At 36.2% G+C, this 15695-nt stretch overlaps 1 protein-coding gene across 1 annotated transcript in view; it reads left to right on the plus strand.

Annotated features, from left to right (window-relative positions):
• The window catches only part of IntS8 (integrator complex subunit 8), a 72099-nt gene that overhangs the window by 19223 nt on the left and 37181 nt on the right, over positions 1-15695 (plus strand). The window contains exons 9-15 of the mRNA XM_069822605.1: positions 1618-1728; positions 4162-4324; positions 8138-8389; positions 8481-8739; positions 10550-10668; positions 11395-11549; positions 14574-14765. Of these exons, the coding sequence (XP_069678706.1) occupies positions 1618-1728; positions 4162-4324; positions 8138-8389; positions 8481-8739; positions 10550-10668; positions 11395-11549; positions 14574-14765 (1251 nt within the window). The remainder of the gene's footprint in view (positions 1-1617; positions 1729-4161; positions 4325-8137; positions 8390-8480; positions 8740-10549; positions 10669-11394; positions 11550-14573; positions 14766-15695) is intronic.

Genomic DNA, 15695 nt, shown 5'->3' on the forward strand with positions numbered 1-15695 from the left:
CCTTCGGGTTCCTTAAAAGCCATTTGTAAGTAAGTAAGTATACTTCTTTGTGTTATAAAGTTTAATTTGCTTAATAGTCATTTATGTAACTAGTACATATCCTCAGCGGACGAGTATTGATGTTTATGAATGGGGCATAAGCTGAGTCCATAATATCTTACGAGGCCGTTGAAGGTTTCACGTACTTGTTACATACAATTCTTTGCTACTCAGTCCGTAAAGTAGTTTCTAAAACTAGTATTGAACTAAAATTTAATCTTATTTTCAATATTTATCCATATTGACAAGCCATGGCCTTCTATTTATTAGAATGTAGTTTTGATATAAATTTTACAAAGGCAGCCATTTGAATAAATGTATTGTCGTTGTTACAACAAATTCAATCCATAAAGTGTTGTCATGAGGACTTTATAAGGATTGATTCATATAATAGTTCATTTTGCGGACTGTTATCTGTCTCTAAAGCAACCACTTCACGGACTGAGTACCAAAAAATTAATTAATTTCATTGTCATGTTTTATTCACTTCTTTAAATGACGAACATATTGAATTTCCTTTCGCTTTATTATTATTATTATTATTATTATTATTATTATTATTATTATTATCATTATTATTATTGTTGTTGTTGTTGTTTTTGTTGTTATCGTCATCATCACCACATCGTCACTGTTGTCTTATCATCATCATCATCTCCACACCATAATCATGATGATGATCATCATCAGTTTTTTTTTCCTCCTGCATAGAATACATACATATGGTTAACAAACTAATATATACAGGAATTAGAAAGTACAGTGGTTCTTTATAGGATGATCCATTTGGGTATGGATAAAATAAAAACACTGTAAAACATTTACTACTGAACTTCATTTGTTGAAACTTTGTGCATACAACACTGAAAGATGGGAGATTCCTCACAGCTCAACATGACCCCCATTGCGCACCCTGCACAACTCATAATGGTGATGCAATTCAGCCCATATCCATTGTAACATAAGAGGGGTGATTTGTTGAAAAGCTTGAGTAACTTTTACTCTCAGATCATCAATGTTCCTGGGTTTCTGTGAATAGACAATGTCTTTAACAAAACCCTACACGAAGAAGTCAGGAGGGATTAGATCTGGGGAGTTTGGGGACCAAGCCAAGAGATAGGCTCTTCTCGTACTGGGTTTCGCCTGCGACCTCCTGCATGTTTTTTTTAACACAAAACCTGTTTCTACAAATGTTCGATATCACAACATTATGGAATCGTATTTAGGTACATTATGCACACCATACTCACGTCGAAATTCCCTTTGAACTCTTTTAACACTCTCAAATTCAGCATACCAAAGAACACATTGTGCCCGCTGTTGATTTGTAGTAGCCATTTCAATCATCTACTGTTTTCATTTCTCCTTTCAGATTATGCATTGTTGATTGTCATATATGGGAACTCACATCTATTAATCATATGTATGTGTTTGCGTCTCTACATTCATCAATAAACTCAGTATTGTTTGCACACACACATACACATATACACGGAGATTCTTTCTATTGCCACTACCACCATAACAGATAGGAACATATTAGGGAAGTTAAAACTAATATTTGTAATACTGTTACAGTGGGAACTGCCAATTCCTCTACAAAGCATGGCGATGTCATTGCCAAGAGGCTTCGTGCAGGACTTTGCGTACATCTTGTTGGCCAAATCAAGAGAACTAACAGCAATGAAGGTAATGTGCCCTAACAACTGATTTTGATTTCCTTGAAAACTACATCTCTCTTCTTGCCTGTTAGTTTCTTCTCTTCCACTCTACATCTTTTAAGTTTCTCCTTTCCACTCCTGACTTTCCCTCCATCTCTCTGCTTTCTCCTCTCTCCCTTCTGATCCTTTTCTCTCTCTTCTATTGTGCCCACCCTCATTCTCTCCATCCTGCTCTCTCTCTCTCTTCCCTCCCTTTACCATCCTGTCATTAGGGGCAATCAGTTTTGCCTTGCGGGTGCCTCTATCTCAAAAATGGAATTCTCCACACCTGAAGCATTCTGTGCTGAAGTCATACCCTATAAGGGAAGCTGGAAGATCCGTATCCAATGTTAATAAATGTGGAAAAAAATGAAAGGTCAATTAAAGTGGCAGTTCTAGCAGAACATAAGTTTATGTATATTGAGACAATAATCATTTTCAGTGAATGATCAATGGTAGAGAATGAAAAGGGAAAAAGGGTAATGTGGTCTATGATGTGACAGATTTTTTATACCAGCGAACTACAGGGTTCAAGAAGTCATGAGTAAATTCTCGGGAACTTTATCGGGAATATTCCCTAAAAAATTCCCAGTGACCAAACTGTAAAATATTGTTAAAATTAAGTGGTATTATTGAAAGTATTATTGAAATCGCACTGAAAATTGTGATTACTGACTTTATTCGTATGTAAAACACAGGAAAACATTGAATATAGACACAGAGGTCTTATCCTTTTTTAATAATTACTAATTTTTTAACAACTTTACAAAAAAAGTCAATTGGTGAACAATTTTATTGCTATGTCGGATTGAAGTTAAAATGCACAGAATAATACATAAAAAATAGTGGCCACTCTAAAAGACCCCTCAATCAGAAGTCGGAAAAATGGTTATCATGACGATGAGAGTTGTGACGTCATTGAATGCTACCCACTAAACACAGGATGCATCAGAGAGAAAGACGGGAAATTTTATCTTCCAGTGGTGATGTGCAGATCCAGAAACGAAATTTGGGCCACCTGAAATTTCCAAGTTCCAGTTGTAACATACTGTGCATGTTCATTCTTTATGTTTTACTAAACTATTCATAATTTACATAATCTGACAAGCAAACATTTTCATGGAGGGAGGAAGGGCAGATAAAAAGGTTATTTTTTTTCTTCCACCATGTTAATATTGTCAAAACAAGTGCTTATACAAATTTTGGCCACTCGAGCGCAATTACAAGGATCATAAAAAAAAATAAAATTTCTCTTAGGCCGTTTACATAAAAAAAGCACAATTTCCTGGAAGGATTTATTGGAACAGATACAGCAATTGTTGAGCTACAGTATTATTCGGCATATTTCCCGCTGGAATTGAGACATTTGTCATGCCGTGGGATCAACTTTTGTATCCCTGTGTCATAGAAGTCTGCTGCCTGGGATCAGAACCAGTGTGTGACAGCCGTCTGCATCTCTTTGTCGATCCCATGATATGACAAATGTCTCAATTTCGGTGGGGAATATGTTGTTGTATCAGTTCCAATAAATTTCTCCAATGAAATTGTGTTTTCTTTCTGTAAACAGCCCCAGGGAAACTAATTTTTTACGGCTCTCGTAACTGCGCTCGAGTGGCCAAAATTTGCACAAGCACTTATTTTGACATTATTAACATGGTGAAAGAAAGAAAAAATAACTTTTTATTTGCCCCCACGAGAATGTTTGCTTGTGAGTTTTAACGTTGAAAAAAAAATAGCACTCTTCTCTCATTTTACCTGAATTTTTACTGTGCCACCAACGTCTGAAGTAATTTTCAAAAAGGCTCCAATTTTTCCATTAGTAATTAGCTTAAATTTTATTCTGTTTAAGTGGGATCTTTTTTTTAGATTTTACAATTTTAAATTTTGAAAAGTAATTGTTCACAAATGCAAATAGGATAAGCAACAGGATGGGTATTTTGCTTTTGGAACTACTATTTTAAATAAATCTAAACCTGATAAATGATTGCATTGTTTTCAAATGTGTAGTCTATAAATGCACTTCTTCCACATAACTGATACATTCACTACCGTACTTAAAAAGCCAACAAGGTGAACAGTTCAATAATTTCCTGTTGGAATGCGGAAATAATCGTATGATTGTCAATATTCACTACATTCTATACTTCCTTTGGGTGAAACTTGTAACATATGCCAAAGTAAAGAAAATTAAGAATAGTAAAAAAAAAAAATCCCGATCTGGAAACATTCCCAAAAATTATCCGGGAATATTCTTATATAAATGTCTTCCAACAGGAATATTTCAATGTCCGAACACTGTCCAAGAAGATGTAACTGACTATATTGCAGGCATTAGCAAATATCAGTATATTTAGTTACGAAAAAATATTAGTTTCAAGGAACAAAAATTAACATTTTTTATAGTATGTTGTATTGTTACCAGGACTTCAAACTGGCAGCAGAATTGCTAATAGCAGTGGAGCAGGAGGCTCGAAGCAGCTCAGTGAGCTCTGGAGTCATGTACAAGCTGGTGCGACTGTTGTCATGGGAGACGCTGCTTATCCAGATCATTGAGTTCCTCACAGACTGGCCGAACCACAAACTAAGTAAATAATTCCAGTATAATCAGCAAACACATTATGTTTACTTTGTAATTAGGAAAATATGCGTGCAAAGTACTTTTTTACAATATGTTCTTCTTACTTTTTAACTTCGCTCTAGAATATGCCATTAGGAAAGTTCAGGATAACAGGCAGGGTTTGGAATTGAACGGGTTACATCAGCTTCTTGTCTATGCGGATGACGTGAATATGTTAGGAGAAAATACACAAACGATTAGGGAAAACACGGAAATTTTACTTGAAGCAAGTAGAGCGATCGGTTTGGAAGTAAATCCCGAAAAGACAAAGTATATGATTATGTCTCGTGACCAGAATATTGTACGAAATGGAAATATAAAAATTGGAGATTTATCCTTCGAAGAGGTGGAAAAATTCAAATATCTTGGAGCAACAGTAACAAATATAAATGACACTCGGGAGGAAATTAAACGCACAATAAATATGGGAAATGCCTGTTATTATTCGGTTGAGAAGCTCTTATCATCCAGTCTGCTGTCCAAAAATCTGAAAGTTAGAATTTATAAAACAGTTATATTACCGGTTCTTCTGTATGGTTGTGAAACTTGGACTCTCACTCTGAGAGAGGAACATAGGTTCAGGGTGTTTGAGAATAAGGTGCTTAGGAAAATATTTGGGGCTAAGCGGGATGAAGTTACAGGAGAATGGAGAAAGTTACACAACACAGAACTGCACGCATTGTATTCTTCACCTGACATAATTAGGAACATTAAATCCAGACGTTTGAGATGGGCAGGGCATGTAGCACGTATGGGCGAATCCAGAAATGCATATAGAGTGTTAGTTGGAAGACCAGAGGGAAAAAGACCTTTAGGGAGGCCGAGACGTAGATGGGAGGATAATATTAAAATGGAATTGATGGAGGTGGGGTATGATGATAGAGACTGGATTAATCTTGCACAGGATAGGGACCACTGGCGGGCTTATGTGAGGGCGGCAATGAACCTTCGGGTTCCTTAAAAGCCATTTGTAAGTAAGTAAGTATGTTCTTCTATACACAATAAAATATAATATAAAATTATCGACCATGCATAATTGGGAGCATGTATATATTTTACATTTTATCGAAAGTAGTGGAAAACATGATATAATAAGATAATAATACGTTCTAAATTTGAGGAACTTTACCTGATAAAAATCTATACTAATAATAAATCTGTAGCCAAAATTTTTCTGGTAATTTTCGATTTTCCAAAAATAATTGGTGTTAACATGTATAATTAACCATCCTGAAACCGAAAATCGCTTTTTTGAAATTTTTGTTTGTATGTCTGTCTGTCTGTATGTATGTTTGTTACCTTTAAACGCGATAATGGCTGAACCGATTTATATGAAAATTGAAATATAAATTAAGTTCGTTGTAACTTAGATTTTAGGCTATATGGCATTCAAATTACTTTATTTAAAAGGGAGGTTATAAGGGGGCTTGAATTAAATAAATCAAAATATCTCCCTTATTATTAATTTTTGTGAAAAATGTTGCATAACAAAAGTTTCTTTAAAAATGATTTCTGATACGTTTCATTCCAAGCAAAATTTTGTTGGGACCAAATTACACCAAAAACGGATGTTCTCTGAACCAAATTATCATATTTTAATTATTTGCATGTAATAACAATTAAGAAATATGTCATTGCACTAAATGAGTGGTCTCTGGACCAAAATGATCGCATTTTAATTATTTAAATACAATTTAAATTAAGTGACATATTAAACGATTTAGCTTTCTATCAAACATGAATGTTCCCTGGACCAGATGTCCTATTTTAATTATGTAATTACTTTATATTTATTTCTAACAAGTGCAGCGGAGCGCACGGGTACAGCTAGTACTTAATAAAAATGCAAATAAAATGCGATAATTTTTTTTTAATATTACATGAATTGAAAACACAATGTCACTGATGTTATAACACAACACAATGCAACATTGTTTCTAAGTTAGACACTGTGATCCAGTATTTCCTAAGCTTAGTTTTTTTTTTTTTTTTTCATTCCCACCAATTGCCTATTCCTCATCCATTGTAGAAATTTATTACATTTATTCTTGCTGAAAAGCTGCACAAACAAAAAATATATATATATATATATATATATATATATATATATATATATATATATATATTTTATGGTATATTGTCTCAGTGTTCAATAACACTTTGTTCTCATCACCTGTGTATTTATCTCACAATTCATTTGTCATTTACATGTTTGACTTAGATGTATCCAACCAACAGTATGACTAACTTTCTGTGTCAACACTTTCCACAGTAAATTTCGTACTTTATTGGGAACCAAAATTAATGGTTCAAGAACAGCCTTATCATTGCTGCATAACTTTTGGCGGCCTTGATGTTTCAAATTGTAGCAGAATTAAAGCAATTATAGTCTTTAGAGACACTGTTAAGAAAGTAGTTATCTACTACTTACTTACAAATGGCTTTTAAGGAACCCGCAGGTTCATTGCCGCCCTCACATAACCCCGCCATCGGTCCCTATCCTGAGCAAGATTAATCCAGTCTCTACCATCATATCCCACCTCCCTCAAATCCATTTTAATATTATCCTCCCATCTATGCCTCGGCCTCCCCAAGGGTCTTTTTCCCTCCGGCCTCTCAACTAACACTCTATATGCATTTTTGAATTCGCCCATATGTGCTACATGCCCTGCCCATCTCAAACATCTGGATTTCATGTTCCTAATTATGTTAGGTGAAGAATACAGTTCTGCATTGTGTAACTTTCTCCATTCTCCTGTGACTTCATCCCTCTTAGCCCAAAATATTTTCCTAAGAACCTTATTCTCAAACATCCTTAATCTCGGTTCCTCTCTCAAAGTGAGAGTCCAAGTTTCACAACCATACAGAACAATGGGTAATATAACTGTTTTATAAATTCTAACTTTCAGATTTTTTGACAGCAGACTAGATGACAAAAGTTTCTCAACCAAATAATAACAGGCATTTCCCATATTTATTCTGCGTTTAATTTCCTCCCGAGTATCATTTATATTTGTTACTGTTGCTCCAAGATATTTGAATTTTTCCACCTCTTTGAAGGAATGCATAATACTCATTGTAAAATAATTCACTTTTGCATAATTGGGATGCAAGACAGCAAATGCAGGACATCCAAAGCCAAGAGCATTAGCAAACAACAACATATTGTACAATGCTGTATGTAATATGTTATGTATAAATCTGGACACTGTTCATAGGTGTAGACATTTTACTACACCAGCCGCGGAAGCCTACGCGAACATTTTACTAGTAAGTTTTACTAGAAAAAAAAAAAAAATTAATACAGTAAAATCCCTCGTAACCGGCAATACCAAAACAACAGCACTTTTGGCTGGACAAAAAAAAAAAGTTTAAATCTGCCATATTGCCACAGTCTGGGCCGTTAGTGTTGCCACATTAGGAAGTTTGCACGAACTTTAATTTTCAGTTAATATTCGAACCTAGAATTAAGCTTAGTGTATTATTTGTGTTGTGTGATGTGTTTTAATAAGGAAAATCCACACAGTTTTTATGTTTATTCAGTTATGAGTAAGTGATAGAGAAATAAGCTTCACATGGCTGCAGTTTCAACATTTGACACCATGAAATACGAACTATTTTTTGTATATACTGGTATTTATTAAATTATCCGGAAAAATCTCGTATCTGGAACTATCCTGGTCCCCTTGGTGCTGGATAAGAGGGATTCTACTGTATTGAGGAAAATTTCTGTATACATAGGTGGTACTGAGTGATAATTTGAATGTTTAAACACTTTCAGACGCGACCACACTTGTGACTGACTGTAAGCAGTGCCTGTCAGCCCTTCAGTCAGGCGACACTGTCATTCCTCGTCTCGAAGTGATGGAGCATTGCGCCATCTGCCTCCTCAATTTGGGTGAATGGGATTACCTTACAACTCTGGAGAAACGGTGGAACTATTTTGAAATAGCTTCTGCTGTAGCATACACGTGCCTGGAAATAGCCAAGTATAAAGGCAATAAAAAACTTTCCAGAGATGCTTGGGATATTGGTAAGAAAACTGTGCTATAATAAAGGTTCGTTTGTTTCTGTGGAATAATAAGGTTCAGATTTATTGAGTTGCTTTTCTTTCCTGTTGGCAGTGTTGCCTGTGTTTGGGCCCAGTCCACAGCAGAAGCGGACATCATCTGGCAGCACGACCCTGATTCATCGCGACTCCCCGAACAGCAGCACAACGCACACTCGCACCACTCTGTCGCACTTCCTGTCCAGGCTGCGTGACAGCACTGCCCTGGCTGTGGTCATCTCCTTGCTGGCCCGCCTGCACAACATGCTGCGAGACGAGCCCAGCCTGGAGCTCAGCGTGGACTACTCTGGGCTCTGGCCAGCTTCTGTTAGCAAGTAAGCAACTACAGAACATTACCTCATTTGATCTTGAAGTGGATTAATTCAAGGAATTCTTCTTCCTTCCTCATTCCGCCTTAGTCGTTTTCCTCCCTTTTCCTCCCAATATATCTTATTCCTCGACTTCCTTATCCTTGCCCCCTTATTACCATCTTCTTCCTTTCTTTATTTCTCTTCACCTTCTTCCTTCTTGTCGTCCTTCTCTTTATATGCTTCCTCTTCTCATTTTACCCTTTTCTTCACTTTATTTCTCATCGTTTTTCTCTTCATCTGTTCCCTCTTTTCACATTTCCCCTCTTTCTTCACTTTATTTCTCATCGTTTTTCTCTTCATCTTTCCCTCTTTTCACATTTCCCCTCTTTCTTCACTTTATTTCTCATCGTTTTTCTCTTCATCTGTTCCCTCTTTTCACATTTCCCCTCTTTCTTCACTTTATTTCTCATCGTTTTTCTCTTCATCTGTTCCCTCTTTTCACATTTCCCCTCTTTCTTCACTTTATTTCTCATCGTTTTTCTCTTCATCTTTCCCTCTTTTCACATTTCCCCTCTTTCTTCACTTTATTTCTCATCGTTTTTCTCTTCATCTGTTCCCTCTTTTCACATTTCCCCTCTTTCTTCACTTTATTTCTCATCGTTTTTCTCTTCATCTGTTCCCTCTTTTCACATTTCCCCTCTTTCTTCACTTTATTTCTCATCGTTTTTCTCTTCATCTGTTCCCTCTTTTCACATTTCCCCTCTTTCTTCACTTTATTTCTCATCGTTTTTCTCTTCATCTGTTCCCTCTTTTCACATTTCCCCTCTTTCTTCACCTTATTTCTCTTCTTCCTTCCCGTCGTCTTTTTCTTCTTCTGTAGTTGAGTATCATACCTTATACCTTATATTGTCCTAAAAGTATTTTCCAGTCTCTATGGTATGATTTGTCTTTACATTTCTAACTGTTGTGTCTTTTACACTGTTGAAAAATCACTTCGTGGTCAAAATTTTGAGTCAGAAGAAGTTATTAGATATATCACACTTCGTAATCTGAGTAAGCAGAATTAACCTGGTAAGTGGTGAGGTATTTTTCAAGTCACATAACTGGTGCGGTGGGGATTCCATTTACCCCAACTTAGAAACTTGTATCGTGATACTCAGATAATCAAACTGAATTTTTAATTTATATAATCAAGTACTTTTATTAGTTTTAACTAGGTTTTCTTCAAAATTAGGGAAGCAGGCAGCATAATAAGCAATGAAAAAAATATATATCTCCGCACATCCACCTGGCGCAGGCTTCTTTTCTTACAATGGCTGGGGTACTCACAGTCACCAATTATGGGTTAAGAGCTGCAATTAAAAACTTGCCATCAATATTACAGATGTTTGTCTGTGTTAAGTAGTATACTTATAAAGATATTTTGCTTCCTGAGTCATATTTTTATATATGTTCCTTTTTGTACCATGTAGTCATCACAAAACTTATGAAATTACGCTATGTGTTCAATTCTGAATGTTTAGTTAAGGAAGATGTATATTTTAGGCATATGTCTTCTCTGTCCTCTCATCCTCCTCCTGATTACTCACCTGGACACCAACACGCTGACATATAGAAAAAATACGGAACTTTAAATAATATTGTAAACATAAATAAGATAATTTCTTTCAAAAGAAATGCCTATTAAAGTAAACCTGATAATCATACAAAAGATTTTTACCTTTTAAAAAGATAGGTTTCAGGTGCCTAAAATAAGCTTTCAAGTAAAGTAATTAATTGCTTACATTATGAAAGGACACTGAATGTATCTCTAATATCTGTTTTTGTATTTCAGTGCAAATTCATATAACCTGCGGTTAGTTGGTGAGACTCTGTCACAACTGTTATTGCAGGCATTGCAGTATCATCCAACAAATGTAGCTTGGCTGAAGGTGATGGGCGACCTTAATTTTGGTATGTACTTACATAGGCATTTTAAGAATAAGTGATCTGATGAAATCTTTTATTTCTCATTAAAAATTAGAGTATATACTAATATCTTCACAGTAACACTATAGTATTTATAATAATGAAAACTAATTAACCCTGCTGTTATGGCTCTATCGATAGTATGTTTGCTTCCCAGCCAAGTTGTCCATGGTTCGATTCTGTTAGTTGAAGGTATGTTATTGAGAAAATGTCAAAGGTGCAACACCAGGAACTATGTAAGTTTGTTTTAAAACTGACTCAAACTGTATATTCTAATATTTCCATATGCAATGCATCATCATCATCAGAAATCTGAAAATAACACACTGTACAGTGCAGATTGTTTTGTCTAAGTCGTGGCAGAACTAATTCTTCATTGTATAAATTTGGTTCTTGGCCTGTCATCATCCAAATAACATTTGATTACTTAAATATATGCATAATGACTACATTGTATGTGCTCTTTGAAATGAGTAACAAATATAAACACAGCAAGAGTGCATTATCTCCAGTAGATGATGAACTGAGACTGCCAGTAGTTTCAGGCCTCCAAGGAAAGCACATCCTAAAGTGCTTCACACGTCATCTTGTTTAGTGTCTACAATAATCTTGACATTTCGTAGAAGTGTGAACAGAACATTTTTATTTGAAGCTCACACAACTTGTAAATTTGTTTTGTGGTGAACAGGATTTGAACATGTTTATGTACAGTGCTGGGACATCACTCCATGTCTCTCAGATACTACCTTGAAGCGGCCATAGTGGTGAGTGACTTCTTTAGTCAGCCAATTCCCAGAGCTGCAATTGATGATCACGTGTATAGGCGGATGATAAAGTGCTGTACACATCTTCAGTGCCACACTCAGGTAAGCACTATACCAATCTAAACCAAACCCTTTAACTCTATTAAATATAGAATATAATCTAAATTTAACAGAAGAAATACTGAAATCAGAAGTAAACACTGAAATAATGAAACAATTGTCTTTAGAGACAATTAATATTAGGTACCCTCCATAAAACTGGCTTCATTTATACACCGATGGATCCTTGATCTCCAGGGAACAAGGTGCCAGTGCAGGTGTTACGTGCTGTCTCTTCTCACTTTATAGATCTCTTGGATATGGAACAACAAGTTTTGATGGAGAAATCGTTGCAATAAGTGAAAGTCTCAGGAATCTTCTATGCCACATCAATAAATTTAAGAATGCAGTTATATTGTCAGACTCCAAAGCAGCTATTCTATCAATAGTCTCTAGACACACACCTTCATCTCAAACAGCAGAAATAACTAAAATGCTCTCTCAATTAATATCATTCAATAAAAGAATTGTATTCCAATGGATATCATCCCATTGTGGAATCCTGGGAAACGAGAATGCGGATACTAAATCTACATATTACTCTGTGAAAAGACTTATTAAATCTACATACTTAGACTTCAACAAACAAAATTTGATAACACAATCTCAAGGGAAAAAATGGAACTCTCTGCATCATAATCCACAGTTAATTCCCTATATACCACGAAAATCGTCTGTAGCTGCATTTAGATTGGCAACAGGCCATGATTGTTTGGCCAAACACCTGCATAGAATTGGAATATATCAGTCCCCTAACTGCCCATTGTGCAACTCAAACCAAGAAATGGATTCGGAACACCTCAAAATCTGTGCTTCATTGGCTGGTCATGATAATATCTTTGAAAAATATTGGAGTGCAAGAGGTCAAATGACTTTATTGTCAGGCGCCTAGCATTAGAAAACAACAACAACATCGTCATCATCCTTGTTTGTTTTGTTTTTTTCCTTTCTCTTTTCGTGGAGTTTCTCATCTAACATAAGTGCTCATCTGGCACATCCCATTCCAGATTACTTATATGTTATCATCTCTATCTGGTATTTCCTGTTGTTTACTCTATGTTGCCTTATTATATTACAGTTTCCCATCTCTACTTTTCTGGGTTTCTCTGCATTTCTTTCCAGGTAAAATAATAAATATTAAATGCTAGTATTATACATTTTTGTTTTACAAGTTTGGTATTAAAAACTGTACAGGATGATCTGTTTGAATATGGATAATATTAATTTATTATTATAAAGCTATTATGATAGTGTCAGAAATTTCTTGCTGGTAATATTATGCTTAAAGGATGGGAGTTTCCATACATGACAAGAATGAAAATCAACACTGCGTAATGTGAAATGAAAATCGTAGATGATTTAAATGGCTACTACAAATCAGCAGCGGGTACAAATGGCTATTTACAGATGAAGCGACTTTTCATGTCAGCAGGAGAGTAAATACACACAATTGCATTATTTGGGCAAGGACGAGGAAGACAACAATACGAACATTGTATTCCAACAAGATGGTGCACCCCCTCACTGGGCACGGGAGATTCGTCGTTTTCAATCGTATGTGTTGTGGTCGTGATTGCTTGGCCCCGAAAACTCCCCACATATAACCCCTCCTGACTTCTTCATGTGAAATTTTATTAAAGACACTGTCTATTCACAGAAATCCAGGAACATTGATGATCTAAGAGTAAAAATCAGCCCTCTGATGTCACAACGGACATGGGCTGAATTGCATCACTGTTATGAGATGTGCAGAGTGCACAATGAGGGTCTTGTAAAGTTCTGAGAAATCTCCCATCTTTCAATTCTGTATACACAAAGTTTCAACAAATAAAGTTCAATAGTAAATGTTAAACAATGTTTTTATCTATACCCAAACGGACAAGATTTTGCTACCTGCATATACGCATGTTACTTGCACATGGAGGGGTAGAGAGATGAGTCTTACCATTCTGGCTCAGCAACTTCGAGTCTGTATCAGAAAGGTTGTAGCTTACTAGTACGAGTACATTCTGTGTAGCCAAGTTGCAATGCCACAATTCTTTACACATGCAGAGTATGCCCGCAAGATGTATGTCTATGGTTCTTGCAGTGGTAATTGCAGAGCTTCTGTTCGAGACTCTTCCCAGTGTCCATGTTGTATCTGAACGATGGGCCAACAAGATGTAAATGAAGTGGAGAACATTCTTCAAATAATTTAATGCACTCCAACTATTAGCTCTAGAAGAATTGCTGCACAAACACAAGTGTAGCGCACAATACACAAGCAAGACCTATATCCGTACCATCACCAACATGTGCAACACCTTCGTGAAGAAGATGATGCTGTGCAGCTGGAATTCTGTCAGTGGATCATTACTAATTTGACTGATTATTCTATACCAGAAATTAACCATGCAATTAATATAATTTTTTTTTTAATTGGGTTATTTTACGACGCTGTATCAACATCTCAGGTTATTTAGTGTCTGAATGAAACGAAGGTGATAATGCCGGTGAAATGAGTCCGGGGTCCAGTACCGAAAGTTACACAGCATTTGCTCATATTGGGTTGAGGGGAAACCCCGGAAAAAACCTCAACCAGGTAACTTGCCCCAACTGGGATTCGAACCCGGGCCACCTGGTTTCGCGGCCAGACGCGCTGACCGTTACTCCACAGGTGTGGACCGCAATTAATATAAATACAGTATATTATTACCGTTTGTATTTTCTATTTAATTACAGAGAGAGAAGGTAGGACCCTTGATGTGAGACAAGGGAAAAAGGTGCTACTTCCTTGAACAATAGACTATGTGGCATAATAGACAGCTGTGATTACATCACGAATTTTATAAATAGGATGACATCTCCCATTCCTCACGCATTCTTTCTTTAACTGTCAGTAATTGTTTTCATCAGCAAGTAATGACAACTTCACGTGCAACCACTCCAACCTGTGTGCTGTATAAAAACAGTATCAGACAGGTCTGGTATAAGTGAGGTTATTATAGTAGCTGGCTACTGGTGTGTGTGTGTGTCCCTCTCTTGCAGGCTGCTGTACTGTGTCAGTTCCTGGAAGAAGTGGACTACACCACAGCCTTCAAGAGTCTAGGTGACATCAAGAGCAGCACCTGCAGTGATGCCATGGACTCATACTACTCGTGTATCTGGGACACGACCATCCTGGAGTACCTGGTACACCTGCACACCAAACGAGGGGAGCACCACCGCAAACAGCAGGCGGTAAGTGAGATCATATCACAGTCTTCTCTCTCATATGCTTATAGTAATTATAATGGGACATCAACGACTTTTAAGTAAATTAAACACAGGTGACTTATCTCCTGTTAAAATGAATGAAACTATTATCCCTTACAGTGATAGAATAAAAAATCTAGGAATTTATATGGACAAAAACTTAAGTTGGAATACTCAAATCACACACATATGTAAAATAATTTTTATGAAAATTCACGCACTAAAAAGAATCCGAAATTTCCTTTTATTGCTTCTCAAGAAGAATTTAGTGCAGTCGCTCTTGATGCCTCATTTTGATTATTGTGACACTCTCTACACTGACCTTAACATGAGACTGACAGACAGACTACAGCGTGTTCATAATGCATGCGTTCGATTTATTTGCAACGTCCGTAGATCTGAACGTATCACACCTTCACTAAATATGCTGTCCTGGGTCCGTCTCAAAGAGCGAAGAACTATTCACTCTCTCACTTTACTCTTCAATATTCTTCAAACCTCTAACCCTAGCTACCTAGCTTCTCATTTTCAACATTTGTCCTCATATCACGAAATAGATACTCACTCACAACACCATATCACACTCTCCATTCCTAAACACAGAACATCCTTCTACTCTTCATCTGCAGCTTATCTCTGGAACTCTCTACCACAACATGTCAGAGACTGTCGGACATTGTCTAGTTTCAAAAATAAATTAAAATTGCGCTTTTTGAATTAGATTCCTTTCAGTTATAAGCCCTTTTCTGTGCCATAGTTTTGTAAAAATATAGGCTATATATTTCGTTTTCCTTCCTTTCCCCTTTTTGTTCTCTTTATTAGCCGATGAATTTATTATCATAGCCTTTTTATCGTGAATTTTATTTAATTTTCGTATTTATTTTCTTTTTTATTATTATTTTATTACATTCCATT

Source organism: Periplaneta americana, chromosome 3, assembly GCF_040183065.1.
Source record: "Periplaneta americana isolate PAMFEO1 chromosome 3, P.americana_PAMFEO1_priV1, whole genome shotgun sequence".
Taxonomy (NCBI): domain Eukaryota; kingdom Metazoa; phylum Arthropoda; class Insecta; order Blattodea; family Blattidae; genus Periplaneta; species Periplaneta americana.